The 15,084-nt window shown below is 43.0% G+C and overlaps 1 protein-coding gene across 1 annotated transcript; it reads left to right on the top strand.

The window, feature by feature from the left end:
• Positions 1-4,188: 4,188 nt before the first annotated feature.
• Positions 4,189-5,808, top strand: CHRM5 (cholinergic receptor muscarinic 5). The gene has a single exon (XM_058540444.1). The coding sequence runs from the start codon at positions 4,210-4,212 to the stop codon at positions 5,806-5,808; it is 1,599 nt and encodes a 532-aa protein (XP_058396427.1). The 5' UTR covers positions 4,189-4,209.
• The last annotated feature ends 9,276 nt before the right edge of the window (positions 5,809-15,084 follow it).

Genomic DNA, 15,084 nt, shown 5'->3' with positions numbered 1-15,084 from the left:
GTGTCAGGCACTGTGTGAAACTCTAAACGTGGATTATCTTGTTTAATCCTTAAAACAATCCTATGCAGTAAGGACTCAGTATTTCCACCTTAAAATTTAAAAATCTGAGCCTTAAAGAGGTTAAGCAACATGTCCAAAGTCATACGGTAAGTAATGGAACTAGGTTTTGAACCTGAAGCTGCCCAGTGCCAGATTCAGTTGCACGATTATGAGATGATGTTGTCACCGTAAATGATCTTCTTTTCCATTTCTCAAAGTGTTTATTCTGTTTATCACGGAAAGTGAGAGAGAGAAAGAGAAAGAGAGAGAGAGGTTTTTAAGGATTGTGGGGCCTAGCAAGTCTGAAATGTGAGTGCAGGCCAGCAGGCTGGACATTTCAGCAGGAGTCAGTGTTGTAGTCTTGAATCCCAAGAGGCAGAATTCCTTCTTCTGGGGACCTCAGTCTTTTTCCTTAAGGCCTTCAACTGATTGGAGAGTCCCACGCCTGTTACGGAGGATAATCTGCTGTACTCAAAGTCTACTGATTTAAATATTAGTCACATCTAAAAAACACCTTCATGGGGCCAGCCCCGTGGCTTAGGGGTTAAGTGTGTGCGCTCTGCTGCTGGCGGCCCGGGTTTGGATCCCGGGTGTGCACTCACGCACCGCTTCTCCGGCCATGCTGAGGCCGCGTCCCACATACAGCAACTAGAAGGATGTGCAGCTATGACCATACAACTATCTACTGGGGCTTTGGGGGGAAAATAAATAAATAAATAAATAAATAAAAAACACCTTCACAGCAGCATCTATACTCAGTGTTTGACCAAACAACTTGATACCAGAGCCTAGCTAAGTTGACACATAAAATTAACCATCACACTATGTAATATACAAGATCATAAAAACGTAGATATCTTAGATTCCGTAGTCCAATTTCCTTATCCTATTTTTGCAAATGAGGAAAAAGGTCAGAGAGGATAAACCAACAGTTATACACATGCTTTCACAGGAGAACTTGCACACCCAAATTCCCAAAATCTTTCATAAATTGCTCACTAACTTCTAATAAAATTAAGTGGAAAAATTAAATCCTGGGGCCGGCCCGGTGGCGCAGGCGGTTAAGTGCGCGCGCTCCGCTGCGGCGGCCCGGGGTTCGCTGGTTCGGATCCCGGGCGCGCACCGACGCTACTGCTTGGTAAGCCATGCTGTGGCGGCGTCCCATATAAAGTGGAGGAAGATAGGCACAGATGTTAGCCCAGGGCCGTCTTCCTCAGCAAAAAAAGAGGAGGAGTGGCGGATGTTAGCTCAGGGCTGATCTCCTCACAAAAAAAAAAAAAAAAAAAAAAAAAAAAAAAAAAAAAAATTAAATCCTTTCCAAACACCATTTATTTCTATTTTGGAGACTTGATTAGAAAAATTCAGCAAGCAGTCAGTCCACTTTATTACCCTTCTCCAGACTAATGATCCCCACAGCCTGGATGTCGGGACACCTTCAGAGCAGTTGGGAAGTCTGGAAATAGCTGACACAGTTCTCCCAGAAAGCAGACTCTTCTCTCAAGTCTGCTCCTGTCCCTCCTACCTCACCCCCTCAACCTCTCTAGTCTTACCTGTCACTTCTCAGGCTTCCTCCAACTTGATGCCTCCTTTTGCCTCTGGGCTTACAACCAAGCTCTTCCCCTCTGAGGCTGAAATACTCTTTCCCGAGCCCACCCCCACCCCCGCCTTTTGCCTAGCTAAAGCCCATTCCCACTTCAAGTCTTGGCTTAGACATCTCTTCCTCAGGAAGTCTTTCTACTACCCGCACTGGACAGGCTTAGACGTCTTTTTCATGTGCCCCTATGGCATGCAGTATTGACCCCCTGATATTTACTACTTGTTCATTTATCTATATCCCCACTAGTGTCTTGTTCCATGGTATCCCTAGCATTAGAGTCTGTCACATAAAAGACATTCAATAAATATTTGGGGGAGGAAAGAAGGAACGAAGGAGAAAGGAAGGAGTCTCTGTAGGCCCTTTCTTGCACTGTGTGACTTAGATCTGATAACTAGAAAGAGTCTGCTACAGAATTTGCCCAGAGAATTGTAGGGTGTAGAGTAACTTTGGTCTTTTCACGTGCTGGGGAGTCTCTGTCTACTGACTTGGCATCCTGGGGATTTGCTTTGCGTCTTTGGACGTTGATAGCACCAAGGAGTTATGGGTATAAGAAAGCAGGAGGCTGGACCAGGGTGGTAGCAGCAGGAATGGAAAGGGACACGTAAGAGGGATATTTCATGGGTAACTTGCTCTGCATTTGTTAGGCTGTGAAGGAGAAGGGTGCGAGATCAAGAAGTCAGGAGAATCTGGTTTCTGGTAGAAGACATTATCAATTCAATTGCATATTGAATTTGAGGCATTAAAAAAAACATCTAAAAATACAGTTGAAATACAAAACAAAGCCAAGAAAATCTATAGCTCTTCACAACTTTGTCATCTTTACACCAATTTCTGTTATCTAAGAAGGTCAAGATGGGCCTAGGCAAAGCAGCTGTTGCCCACATGGTGTGCTCTGAGGGTCACCACAGGCTCTTCTCCCTCACTATCTATCATCACGTCATGGTGCCCGGAATTTTGTAATTAAAATGGTTTTTTCATATATCATCAAATGTACATTGCATGCACATGTTACATCTCTGGAAGAAAAGAAAAGAAATGGTAACACCGGTTACCTCTGGAAAAGGGGGATTCGGAGCTTGGAGGCCAGAGGTGAGAGGGAGATCTATCTTTTACCATTTACACTTTTGTACCCATTTCCTCATGCACATAGATTTTTAATCTAAAAAAGGAAAATTTGGGCCGGCCCAGTGGCATATCGGTTAAGTGCGCGCGCTCTGCTGCGGCGGCCTGGGGTCCACGAGTTCGGATCCTGGGAGCACGCCGACATACCCGTTGTCAAGCCATGCTGTGGCAGCGTCCCATATAAAGTGAAGGAAGATGGGCACGGATGTTAGCCCAGGGTCAGCCTTCCTCAGCAAAAAGAGGAGGATTGGCAACAGATGTTAGCTCAGGGCAGGTCCTCCTCACTAAATAAATAAATAAATAAATAAATACATAAATACATAAATAAGGAAAATTTTCTTTTATTTTGAAAAGTTGAAATTTGTCAATGGGGGCTTGATTAAATAAATTATAGTAAATCCATTAAGTAGGATAATGTGCAGTCATTAAAATGAAAAAAGATCGCTTTGATCCAAAAGATGTACTGATACAAAAGATGTCCACAATGATTTGTTAAATAAAAAACAAAATTCAGAGTGTAAACATTAAAAATTTACCCTTAAAAATAATAGAATTTAAATAGTAGTATATGCATAGGGAAAAGCTGTCAAAATACACATTGAACTGTTAGCACTGACTTCTGCAAGATGGAATTAGAGAAGACTTTTGTTTTCTAAGTTCCACATTTTGACATTGCTTGAACTTTTACAAGAAGCATATTACTTTATAATCAGAAAAAAAGATAATTTAAAATATTTTTATGACATTGCAAATAGCTCAAGAATGGAGGGAGGGTCATCATGCTCAGCAGCTGGGGCAAATTTCAAACTCTGCAGATGAAAACCAGGTACGCACTGGGAGTTTGTGCATTAAGTCAGGGAGGTGTCATAATACTCTCTTGGCTCACAACATTGCCTTGATAATGTTAAAAAATTGAATTTATCATTAAACTTGATAATGTTTAATAATTGGACTATAGAGTAGATACAACTTGTCTTTTTGTTTCTGCCCTTCAGGCCATTGCAATCTAAGGTAACAGCATCACCTGCTTTCTTCCCTTTACTGCTCCCCAACAATCCACTTCTTTTCTTTCCTTTTCCTTCTGTCTCCTCATCTTCCCCGCCCTCTTTTTTTTTCCTTCTTTTTTTAAATTGCCTATTGGAACCACAAGATGGCAGCAGCCTCATGTACAAGAAAGACTCTCAGGCATTGGTAATCATCAAAAGCAGAGGAATGATGCCTTCATAAAAATATTATCACAACTTCAGAGATTTCAGCATCTTGCTCTGAATATGTGTGTGACCACATTTTATATTCTGTTAAAAATTATAAACAATGAGTGGGAAAGAAATTCACGCTGGAGTGGAGCTAATGTGTTTCCCTCTCTTCCAGGTGCTGACAAAGAAGAGGTGAGGCAGAAGAGAGAACAGTCTAGAACCTGTCTTAATCCTAATGTAAATTCTTGCACCAGGATGGAAGGGGAATCTTACCACAATGCCACCACTGTCAATGGCACCCCAGTAGATCACCAGCCTTTGGAACGCCATGGGCTGTGGGAAGTCATCACCATCGCATCTGTGACTGCTGTCGTAAGCCTGATCACCATCGTAGGCAACGTCTTAGTCATGGTTTCCTTCAAAGTCAATAGTCAGCTGAAGACCGTTAACAACTATTACCTGCTCAGCTTAGCCTGTGCAGATCTCATCATTGGGATCTTTTCCATGAACCTCTACACTACCTACATCCTCATGGGGCGCTGGGCCCTCGGGAGTCTGGCTTGTGACCTTTGGCTTGCACTGGACTATGTGGCCAGCAATGCTTCCGTCATGAACCTTCTGGTGATCAGTTTTGACCGTTACTTTTCTATCACAAGACCTCTGACATATCGGGCCAAGCGTACCCCTAAAAGGGCTGGCATCATGATTGGCTTGGCCTGGCTGATCTCCTTCATCCTCTGGGCGCCAGCTATCCTCTGCTGGCAGTACTTGGTTGGAGAGCGGACGGTACCACCAGATGAGTGCCAGATCCAGTTCCTCTCTGAGCCCACCATCACTTTTGGCACTGCCATTGCTGCCTTCTACATCCCTGTCTCTGTCATGACCATCATCTACTGCCGAATCTACCGGGAAACAGAGAAGCGAACCAAGGACCTGGCTGATCTCCAGGGCTCTGACTCTGTGGCTGAAGCTGACAAGAGAAAGCCAGCTCACAAGGCTCTGCTCAGGTCCTGCTTTAGCTGCCCTCGCCCCACACTGGCCCAGAGGGAAAGGAACCAAGCCTCCTGGTCATCCTCCCGCAGGAGCACGTCCACCACTGGGAAGCCATCCCAAGCCACTGGCCCAAGCACTGAGTGGGCCAAAGCCGAGCAGCTCACTACCTGTAGCAGCTACCCCTCCTCAGAGGATGAGGACAAGCCCACCACTGACCCTGTCTTCCAAGTGGTCTACAAGAGTCAGGCCAAGGAAAGCCCAAGGGAAGAATTCAGTGCTGAAGAGACCAAGGAAACTTTTGTGAAAGCTGAAACTGAAAAAAATGACTATGACACCCCAAAATACTTCCTGTCTCCAGCTGCTGCCCGTAGACCCAAGAGTCAGAAATGTGTGGCCTATAAGTTCCGATTGGTGGTAAAAGCTGATGGGACTCAGGAGACCAACAACGGCTGTCACAAGGTGAAAATCATGCCCTGCTCCTTCCCAGTATCCAAGGACCTTTCAACAAAAGGCCTCGATCCCAACCTCAGCCATCAAATGACCAAACGGAAGAGAATGGTCCTGGTCAAGGAGAGGAAAGCAGCCCAGACCTTGAGTGCCATCCTCCTGGCCTTCATCATCACATGGACTCCTTACAACATCATGGTCCTGGTTTCCACCTTCTGCGACAAGTGTGTCCCCGTCACCCTGTGGCACCTGGGCTACTGGTTGTGCTACGTCAATAGCACTGTCAACCCCATTTGCTATGCCCTCTGCAACAGAACCTTCAGGAAGACCTTTAAGATGCTGCTTCTCTGTCGATGGAAAAAGAAAAAAGTGGAAGAGAAGTTGTACTGGCCGGGGAACAGCAAGCTCCCCTGAAAAGCTAACTCCCCTCACAAGAATGGCCATGATCAAGTTCCTCTGACGATGGCTGAGCTGATTCTGGTTTGTTAATTTTCAAAAAAGACATCTGTCATTTTGAGCCCCCGGGGACTTTTTAAAGCCTCAAGATCCGTCACCAAAAGGAAGGAGTCACAGCTGTCACAATTGCTGCCATACTGAATGATTCTTGTCTATGACCAAGGTCACCTGATGCCACTGGAGTTTGCCATTGAAGTAAAGAGACAGACTCATGGCCTGCACAAAAGGAGACATGCTGCTTCACAATGAGCAGTGACTGACAAGTTTTGTCTAACCTTCTGTGAGGAGCAGCAGGGACCGGGTGGAAACTTGCCCCTGTGGCAACCTGTCATAGAGTTTTGTGTAGTATATATGTGTTTACGAAGTTGTCTCATACCAGTGAGAATCAGTCAGTGTCATGTGTTAACATGAGTGATATTCAACTGGCTTCTAAGACTCTCTTTATAAACTGATCAGTATTTATTATGCAGCTATTACGTGTCCTGTACTGTGGTATGTTTTCCTGTCCCTACATCTGAGCAAAGCTCTTGTTCTTCCCTTTCACAACCAATGCCAATTCCTGGTACCCTCCAAAATCATGCTGGTCCCCATGGAAGCATCCCTCCTCCCACAATCCTGGGTCTGGAAGGACACTGAAACCTGAGATGGGACACTGAGTCCTAGAGAGGGGCCTCTATTCTGCTAATAAAGATCATCAAGTCTCCACAGTCTTTTAGTTTTTACCAGGGGGAGTTTTTTCCTTTTATCCAAACAAATATTGTGTATTCCATTTTGTGCCCATTTGAACCCATTTATTCATGCTCTGTTCTTAGGAAGACTAGCTGTAAAACAGCCCCTCACTGGGTAAAGCTCTTCTCCAGGCTATTTCATCACGGTTCTCTTAAACTGTTTTCAGAGGTCTTTCTAATCGCTGCACAAGGCAACCTGAGGCAAAATGTGGAAAACAGATTTGGTTTCACTCCAGCTTTTGAACTTCTTCCAGGGCCCTTTTGCAGGCCCCAATTTCCCTCATCCAGACCCCAATTCATACCCAGGCACAAGCAGGTCACTGTGCTGCCTCCAGCCAGAAGTGCTATTTGAGGGACAATGAGGGAAAGGCTTCACTTTTTTTAATAGGTCCTTCAAATCGTGGCTCGGAAATGAGTTATATGTGCATTCCTCTCCAAATGCACGGTCAAAGATGAGAAGCCCAGAAAAGGGACAGTTGAGGTCCAGTGAAGCTGGCTGTGGTCATTCAAAATGAAAGCCTCATCTTTAAAAACAAAATGTAGGCCACAATAATGTATAAAAACAAAATTAATCGACATACATTAGAGTATCAGAATTGTTAAAAACCAAATTTAATTGAAATCTCTGTGTACATAAACTGAATTGGTTTCTTTGATAATTCTGAAAATAAACAAATGTGCAAGAAATTGAAACTATAAAACAGCGCATAAAATTAAAGAAGGATCCACAAAGAAAATGGCAGTGCAGTATACGGTGAGGATTTAAAGATGAAGCGCTCCTGTCAGACAGAAGCTCTTTGAGGACATCTGCAGTTGTGTTTACAAATCTCCAGACTTCATTCGCTTCACGTAGGCCAATTCTTTTTCAGCCTCTCTTGCTAAGGGGATATAAAAAGAGCTGGGTTAGTTGTCCTGGGAATTAGGTGTGTACTCAAGTATGGGAGAGCTTCAACCTACCCCTGAGGGGTAAGTCTGCCTCTCATGCCAAGTCCCAAGGTGGCTCCGGGCAGTAGAAACCCAGGCCTCTCCTCCAGCCCTGCAGGGACTTGATGTTGCAATGTAACATCTTAGAAGCAGTGTAGTGCTGAGCCTTTGAGAAGGGCAGGTTGACACTTGCCAAGAATTGGTAGAAAATATTAATGAATTGGCTCCGTTCTCCAGGACAGAGGCTCCCAGGCTTACCTGATGCCAACAGGGTGTGACTTCATGAGCAAACCTGCTCTGCCAGTCTAGATGAACAGTTGATTCTTTTAGTTTAAGGCTTTGATTCCTGACGAAAATGAAAATCCCTCCAAGAGAATAGCACTTTAAGCCCATATTGGGTATTCACTGTTCACAGTGGAGAGAGAAACAAGCTAATTCAGAAAAAAGTAACGCAGAACTGGGGTGGGGGTCAGTGGGGAGCTGCTGGGGGCAGACTTCTCACACGCCACAATTGCCCAGGACTTAGCCTTTTTTGTTCATCTTTTGTGAAATTAATTGAGAGGCCCATGCTTCCTTCTTTATCATTGGCTTTGGGAGGCAGCCAGTTTTGTAGACTACCTATGCCACTTGACACAGACAAAAAAAAATGCCTCAAACTACTAGGGGAAACTACACCTCTTTAGACTAGGGCCTCTGGTGGGGTCCTCAGAGTGAACAGATCCAACTGTAAACTACAGGGACCTGGCGGGTGGGTTGGTGGGTGTGGGCTGACTTCAGATCTCAGGCCTTCTGTGCCCGTCTGCCAAGCTCTGTCTACGGAAAACTATGTACAGCTTTGACTAGTTACCTATTGAACGCTGCTATGTTGCTAATATTGTGGTTTGTTTCTCTACGGCTGTGAATTTGATGGCTTGCCGAGGAATCTGTTTTCAGTACAATTTTGGTTAAAGCATTTTGTCAATATTCTTGGCCTCTGCTTTGCTCCTTTGCTGAATGTCCTTTGAGAGCGATGCTGACGTTTGGCTCTTTGTAATTGTGAAATCTGTATCTAATCTCTGGATTGGAATATCCAGTTGTCTACTGTAAATATTGGAATTACAGCAAAGGATGTGGGTACTGGGCTGCTTTTCTGTATTGTATGAGCATTATTCTGGATATTAAAGAAATTTAACCACACAGTAGTCCAATACGAAGCATTTAAATAAGAAAATGGTCCAGGTTAGCTCTATAGATCCAGCTGTATTGGAGATCCCACTCACATCTGCATGGCCTGGCCTCTTAAGAGGGAGAAGTTATCAACCCACTATACCCTTGTGACTTACCCCTTTCCTCTCAGTTACCAACGACTAAATTAAGATAAAATAATGATGACAAGATTGCCAACTAAAGTGCTTCCGTTTCCCTCCAGGACAAGGGAGGTGGGCAAACCTCAAACCATGGTCCTGTAGGCGGTACAGACCCCGCAACAAAACAAAATGGCACCATTTCCTCTTCAACTGCCCAAGGAGCTGGGGCCCCAGTCATTTCATTCCCATTGTAAGTGATGCTAATTTCCACCTCCCCCATGCCATTTCATCAGTAAAGTGTGAGATTACATAAATTTTTGCCCAATAAGGACTCCAGACTGAATGGGAGGGGGAAGAGAAATAATTTTTTTAAGTATCAGGGAAGGAGCCAGAAGGAAATTTTTAAAAAACAAAACATTTTTAAAAAAATAAATTTAAATTTAGAGAAAATCTGCAAGAATGGTACAAAGAACTCCATGTCCTTCACCCACATTCCCCAATTGTTAACATTTTGCCACATTTGTGCTGTGTGTGTGTGTGTGTGTGCATGTGTGTATGCCCACACATATATTTTTTCTCCACCATTCAGAGTAAGTTGCAGACATCGTGTCCATTGAACTCTAAATATTTCAGTGGGTGTTTCTTAAGAACAAGGAGATTATATTGCATAACCACAATAATAAATATAAACATCAGGAAATCTAACATTGCTACAATGTGACTATGCAATACATAATTATATAATTATGTAACAGTCCATACTCAAATTTTACCAGTTGTCCGAATGATGTTCACTATAAAAATTTCTTTTCCAGTTCAGAATCTAATCCAGGATCACACATCACATTTAGTTGTCATGTCTCTTTAGACTCCTTTCATCGGGAGGCGGTCCTCAGCTTTCGTCTGTCTTTGATGACATGGTCATTTCTTAAAAGTACATTCAATCCCTGTTTTTTTAATAATTTCCATCAGTTTGGGCTTGTCTGATGTTTCCTCATTAGATTCAGTTTAGTTTGTGTGTTTGATTTGATTTGGGCAGGAATATCACAGATGTGATATTGTGTCATCGGTGCAACACATCGGAGAACATGATGTTTAACCCATCATTGGTGATGTTGACATTGCTCAGTGGGTTAAAATGTTCCCCCCACCTCCCACCCAGGTTTCTCCACTATAAATTTACTATTTTCCCTCCACCATTAATAATTTTGGGAAAGAGACTTTAAGCCTATGTAAATTTCCTGTGGGCCATCAGGGTTTCATTCAATAATTGTAGCATCTACTTATTATTCTCACTCAAATAAGTTATTACTATGATGACTGCCAACTGGTTGGCATTCAACTGTAAGGAAGATTTTTTCCTTCTTTATATTTATTTATTTGTGTACCTACTTCTTATCATTATGGACTCACGAACTCTTATTTTAATAATTGGTTAAAATCCATTACTGTCATTATGTCAGTGCTCAAACTGTCACAAATTTAAGCAGTGAGAGCCCCGTCAAGTTGACTCCTGTGACCCTTTGACATATCCAGAACATTTTTTGAGTGCTCCCTTACTTCCTAGTACAAAAGAGGTTCCAGGCTCATCTTTACTCTCCCTACCCCAGCCCAGGAGTCAGCCATTTCTTCAAGGAGCCCTGGTTTCATTAAGTAGAGAATGGAACCTGACTCAGAATTGTATTCAGGATATACTTACTGCTATCAGGCCCTTTCAGTGCACAGAACTAAGAAATATGTACATGTGTATACTTATTAAAAATAATGAGTTTGTATTGACATCTGCAATTCCAATCCTATACCACAGGATTCGTCCCATTCCATATTTGTATCTGCCTTCTCCAACAGTGAGAATCATCATTTGCTCATTTGCTCAATTTGCTCAATCCTTCAATAGTTTTAGAATTGCAACACCCACATCGCTGTGAAAAATCAACCTTTTAGTAAAGTTCCATGATTTGTTGCAGTTCTTTTGTCTTCAGATTGAAGGGATATAGTCAAATTACTATGTTCAGTAATTGCTTCTGTTAATGAAGACACCAAGTAGAACAAGTTGAACAACTCTGGAAACATTAAGTAATAATGGACAAAAGACTGACACTTAAATATTCATATTAAAGTCAAAGAGGGCACATCCAGCCGGGTAAATTATCCTCCCAATAAACTGCACTGTCCCCCAACTCCCTTGCTGAATTAATGTGTATGCTGGGGGGAGGGCACACTACAACCTTAAATTTATCTGTGATTAGGCAAAAAAAAGCCAAGCTCTGTTCAGGTTTGACCACCATCTAGAGTTGTCTACATCAGTGTGCCTTATGGCAATCTATTTGTCCAAAAAGTCCTAATCTTCTTATTTTATATGGCCCTTGAACAAGCTTCATACCACCAGATGCCCCCATGAATGCCCTCATGCTTCTGTTAAGAGCAGTTCTCCAGTTTTATTTCCCAGTACTTGGCAATGATTTTCCAGAGAAGTTATCTTGCAAAAATGCATCTGCAGTGGTGTCCTAGTAAATGAATGGGCACTCTTACCTTCAGCAAAGAGTGGCTCACACTCAACCCACTTATCTCCAATAGCACTAGCTGGGGAGCTGGTGCTTATTTTTAGTAGTCCTGCGTATATCCAAAGTTAGGTCTATAGTCCAGCCACTTTCAGTCAAGATCCGTAAAGCCATTGACCATGATATACTAAGCACAGCCCAGTCTTCCTACTGTACCATAGAGGAGACTGTAGTGGAAAACACCACAGGCTGGAAGACAGAAAAGAGGAAAAGGCAAAATAGATTTAAACAGGAATTTGCAGGACCACTCTTCTCCCTGAAAAACCAGATCACCATGGTTGAAAATCTTTTGACAGGTCATTTGTACCCAGAAGTAGGGCCTATCCAGGAGTTAGAAACAAACAAGTATATTAGGTTTGTTTTATAGTATCTATAATATATTTCATAATATAAAATATATATGTCTTAATACATATTTGCTTGAAAAACTTGGAAAATAAATAAGCAAATAACAAAAAAAATACCAGTAGTTCTACCACCCAGAGATAACCTCTGCTAAATATCTCAGTGCCTATCCTAGTAGTCTTTTTTTCTATGTATAGACACACACTTTTTAAAACGCACAGAGCTGTTTGGCAATCTTCATGTTCACATCTTGCAGAAAATATCTGGCCACTGAAGCTCTTCAAAAGCGGAAAATCATAAGGCTTCAATTAACACGAGGATCTCCTATCCATAACTAAACATAGTTTAGAAAGAGGTTACTTCTGTCGTTTTTCATCTCCGTTAGATGTACCCAATACAGCTTAGTCTACAGGGATTTTTGCCCTCTGCAATTCTGAACTTGAGAAGAACCAATCATTATCTGGACAATTTTTTTTTGGTGAGGAACATTAGCCCTGAGCTACCATCCATTGCCAATCCTCTTCTTTTTCCTGAGGAACATTGGCCCTGAGCTAACATCCGTGCCCATCTTCCTCTACTTTATACGTGGGATGCCTGCCACAGCATGGCTTGATAAGCGCTGTGTAAGTCCACACTGGGATCCGAACCTGCGAACCCCGGGCCACAAAAGCAGAGCACGTGAACTTAACCACTACGCCACAGGCCAGCCCCCTTGGACAAATATTTTTTTTAAAGACTTATAAAATCTAATTTAAAAAATAACTGTATTTGTTTCCTAGGGGTGCCATACACAGTACCACCAACTGGGTGGCTTAGAACAACAGAAATTTCACAGTTCTGGAGGCCAGCAGTGCAATATCCAGGTGTCAGCAGGGCCTTGCTTCCTCTGAAGGCACTAGGGAAGGTTCTGTTCCAGGCCTCTCTCCTAGCTCCTGGTGGCCTCAGGCATCCTTGGCTTGTAGATAGCTATCTTTTCCTTGTCTCTTCACGTCATCTTCCCTCTGTGAAATGGCTGTCTCTGTGTCCAAATTTTCCCCTTTTATAAGCACACAAGTCATATTCGATTAGGTCATCGTAATGACCTCATTATAACTTGATTACCTCTATAAAGACCCCATTTCGAAATAAAGTCACATTCTGAGGTACTGGGGGTTAGGACTCCAACATAATAATTTAACCCATAACAACAACTGAGCAAGAAAAACACTTTCCTATTTTATAGATGGACAAACTGTAGACCAATGCTGGGTAGTATCAAATGGGAAGGATTTCAGAGCCACTAGTGAGAAGATATGCAGGGTCCTCAACTCCATCACCGAGGCCTGGCAGGACAGGGCAGTCTTGACTGCATGGAACAGTTACCTAGTATTTTTCTAATACATGTTTGCCTCTGCTCTCCTGGCCTGAAAAATACAGGAAGCTAAAAGAATGGAACTAGATTTTGAAAACTCCTTCTGTATAGGCAAGGAGCACCTCTGGAAGCTTTAGGCCCATACACCTTAAGCCTAACTAAGGGTATGCTCTCTGAGAGTGCAACTCCGAAATTCTTCAAGGGAAGGTTTCATTCCTAAATTCCCAGCATCATCTCTCTGGGTCCCTGTGGGATTAAATCTCAGAACAGGACAAAATAAAGACCTTAGGCTATTTATTATCTATAACCAGGAAGAATGAATCATCAGCTTGATCCTGACCCTTTTTTTTAGCTGAGGAAGATTAGCCCTGAGCTAACATCTGTGCCAATCTTCCTCTACTTCATATGTGGGTTGCCACCACAGCATGGCTGACAAGTGGTGTATATCCGCACCCAGGATCCGAACCTGTGAACCTGGGCCGCTGAAGTGGAGCTCGCCAAACTTAACCACCAGGTCACAGGGCTGGCCCCCTGACCAATTTCTTAAAAGTGATAATGAAAGTACTTGGGTTTTATCTTCACAGTAAATAGGTTCTATTCAAAAGCAGTAACCCTTGTTTTGTGTTCACTCACCATCATTTTATTTTCTTTCCTCCACTTGTCACCAGGGCCACTTTCTCCAAATGCCCCAAACTTTTACACTCTTTCCTTCACCATCTTCTTAGATCCAAGAACCACCATCCAGGCAACCTGATTATTCCTTTGTTTGGTTACTCACTTGTTCAGCAAATAATTATTGATCTATGGGGGAACCTAGGGGATGCAGAGGGGAATAAGACACTGTCCCTGCCCTCCAAGAACACAGACTAACAGAGCAAGGGACAGGACAACTACAGGACAAAGAGAAGCACTCCAGTGACGGCTGAAGGCTCTCCTCTCCCCATGCACAAACGTTTCCCTTCTCTTTCTTCCCTGCTCTTTGGCACAGAGCGGGAAACTAGTACTGAAGTCTGACCTGCAAAGGGTAGAACCCTCACGTGATTGAAGAGAGAGAGCGAGTGAAGAGTGACGAGACGAGTGTGGATTATCGCCAACATTCCACTTAGAAGCTCTCATGAACACCATCCTCTGGTCTTTTTTTCCAATTTGCTTCCCAGTTCCTGGGCTACATGCCAAGATACTATGCCTTTCAGAAAGGAGTCTTACCCTATCGGGACATAGCCTAACCTTCCTATTCCATAATTCAACTCCTTCTCAAGGGTAGAAGTCAGGTAGGAATGCAGAAATTAGAGGAGTTGTCAGTGGGATATTGAAAAGTATGCTGAATGGTTGCTTCTTCCTTCCTGGCAGAAGAAACATAAGGGAAAAATGACAAGATACTTTACTATTCTGCGAAGGTTAGGCAAAATGATGAATCTTTCCAAAATATTAACCAGACTCAAGGTGAGTCCTGAGGTTTGACTCCTAAAAAACTGCTTGAAAACTTGGGAGCCATAGATCTACCCTGAAGAAGCCATCCTGGGCACTTACGACTTCCCGGCAAGAATGGGCAAGCAAGATTTGTTTTGCACAATGTCACTACTCAGATTTAATTTAGTAGATGTGAAAAAATTTAAAACCCAAAGCTTACATTTATTTATTTTTTATTTTTTTTAATTTTATTTATTTATTTTTTCCCCCAAAGCCCCAGTAGATAGTTGTATGTCATAGCTGCACATCCTGCTAGTTTCTGTATGTGGGACACGGCCTCAGCATGGCCGGAGAAGCAGTGCGTCGGTGCGCACCCGGGATCCGAACCCGGGCCGCCAGCAGCGGAGCACAAGCACTTAACCGCTAAGCCATGGGGCCGGCCCCCAAAGCTTACATTTAAAAGGAGATACTTATAAACTGAATCAAAGAAAAGCCCCAAAGAAGAGCAAAATAATACTTTTGTCTCCAAATGGGGAATAGCAGAAAGAACCCAAGGATGTAAAAAAAGGAAAAGTTGGCATTGATCATGTGGTTCTTAAGGGTAGGAAATAATAGGACTGGGTTAAAGT

The sequence above is a fragment of the Diceros bicornis genome, chromosome 5 (genome assembly GCF_020826845.1).
Source record: "Diceros bicornis minor isolate mBicDic1 chromosome 5, mDicBic1.mat.cur, whole genome shotgun sequence".
Classification (NCBI taxonomy): domain Eukaryota; kingdom Metazoa; phylum Chordata; class Mammalia; order Perissodactyla; family Rhinocerotidae; genus Diceros; species Diceros bicornis.
This window is presented reverse-complemented; position numbering and strand designations above follow the sequence as displayed.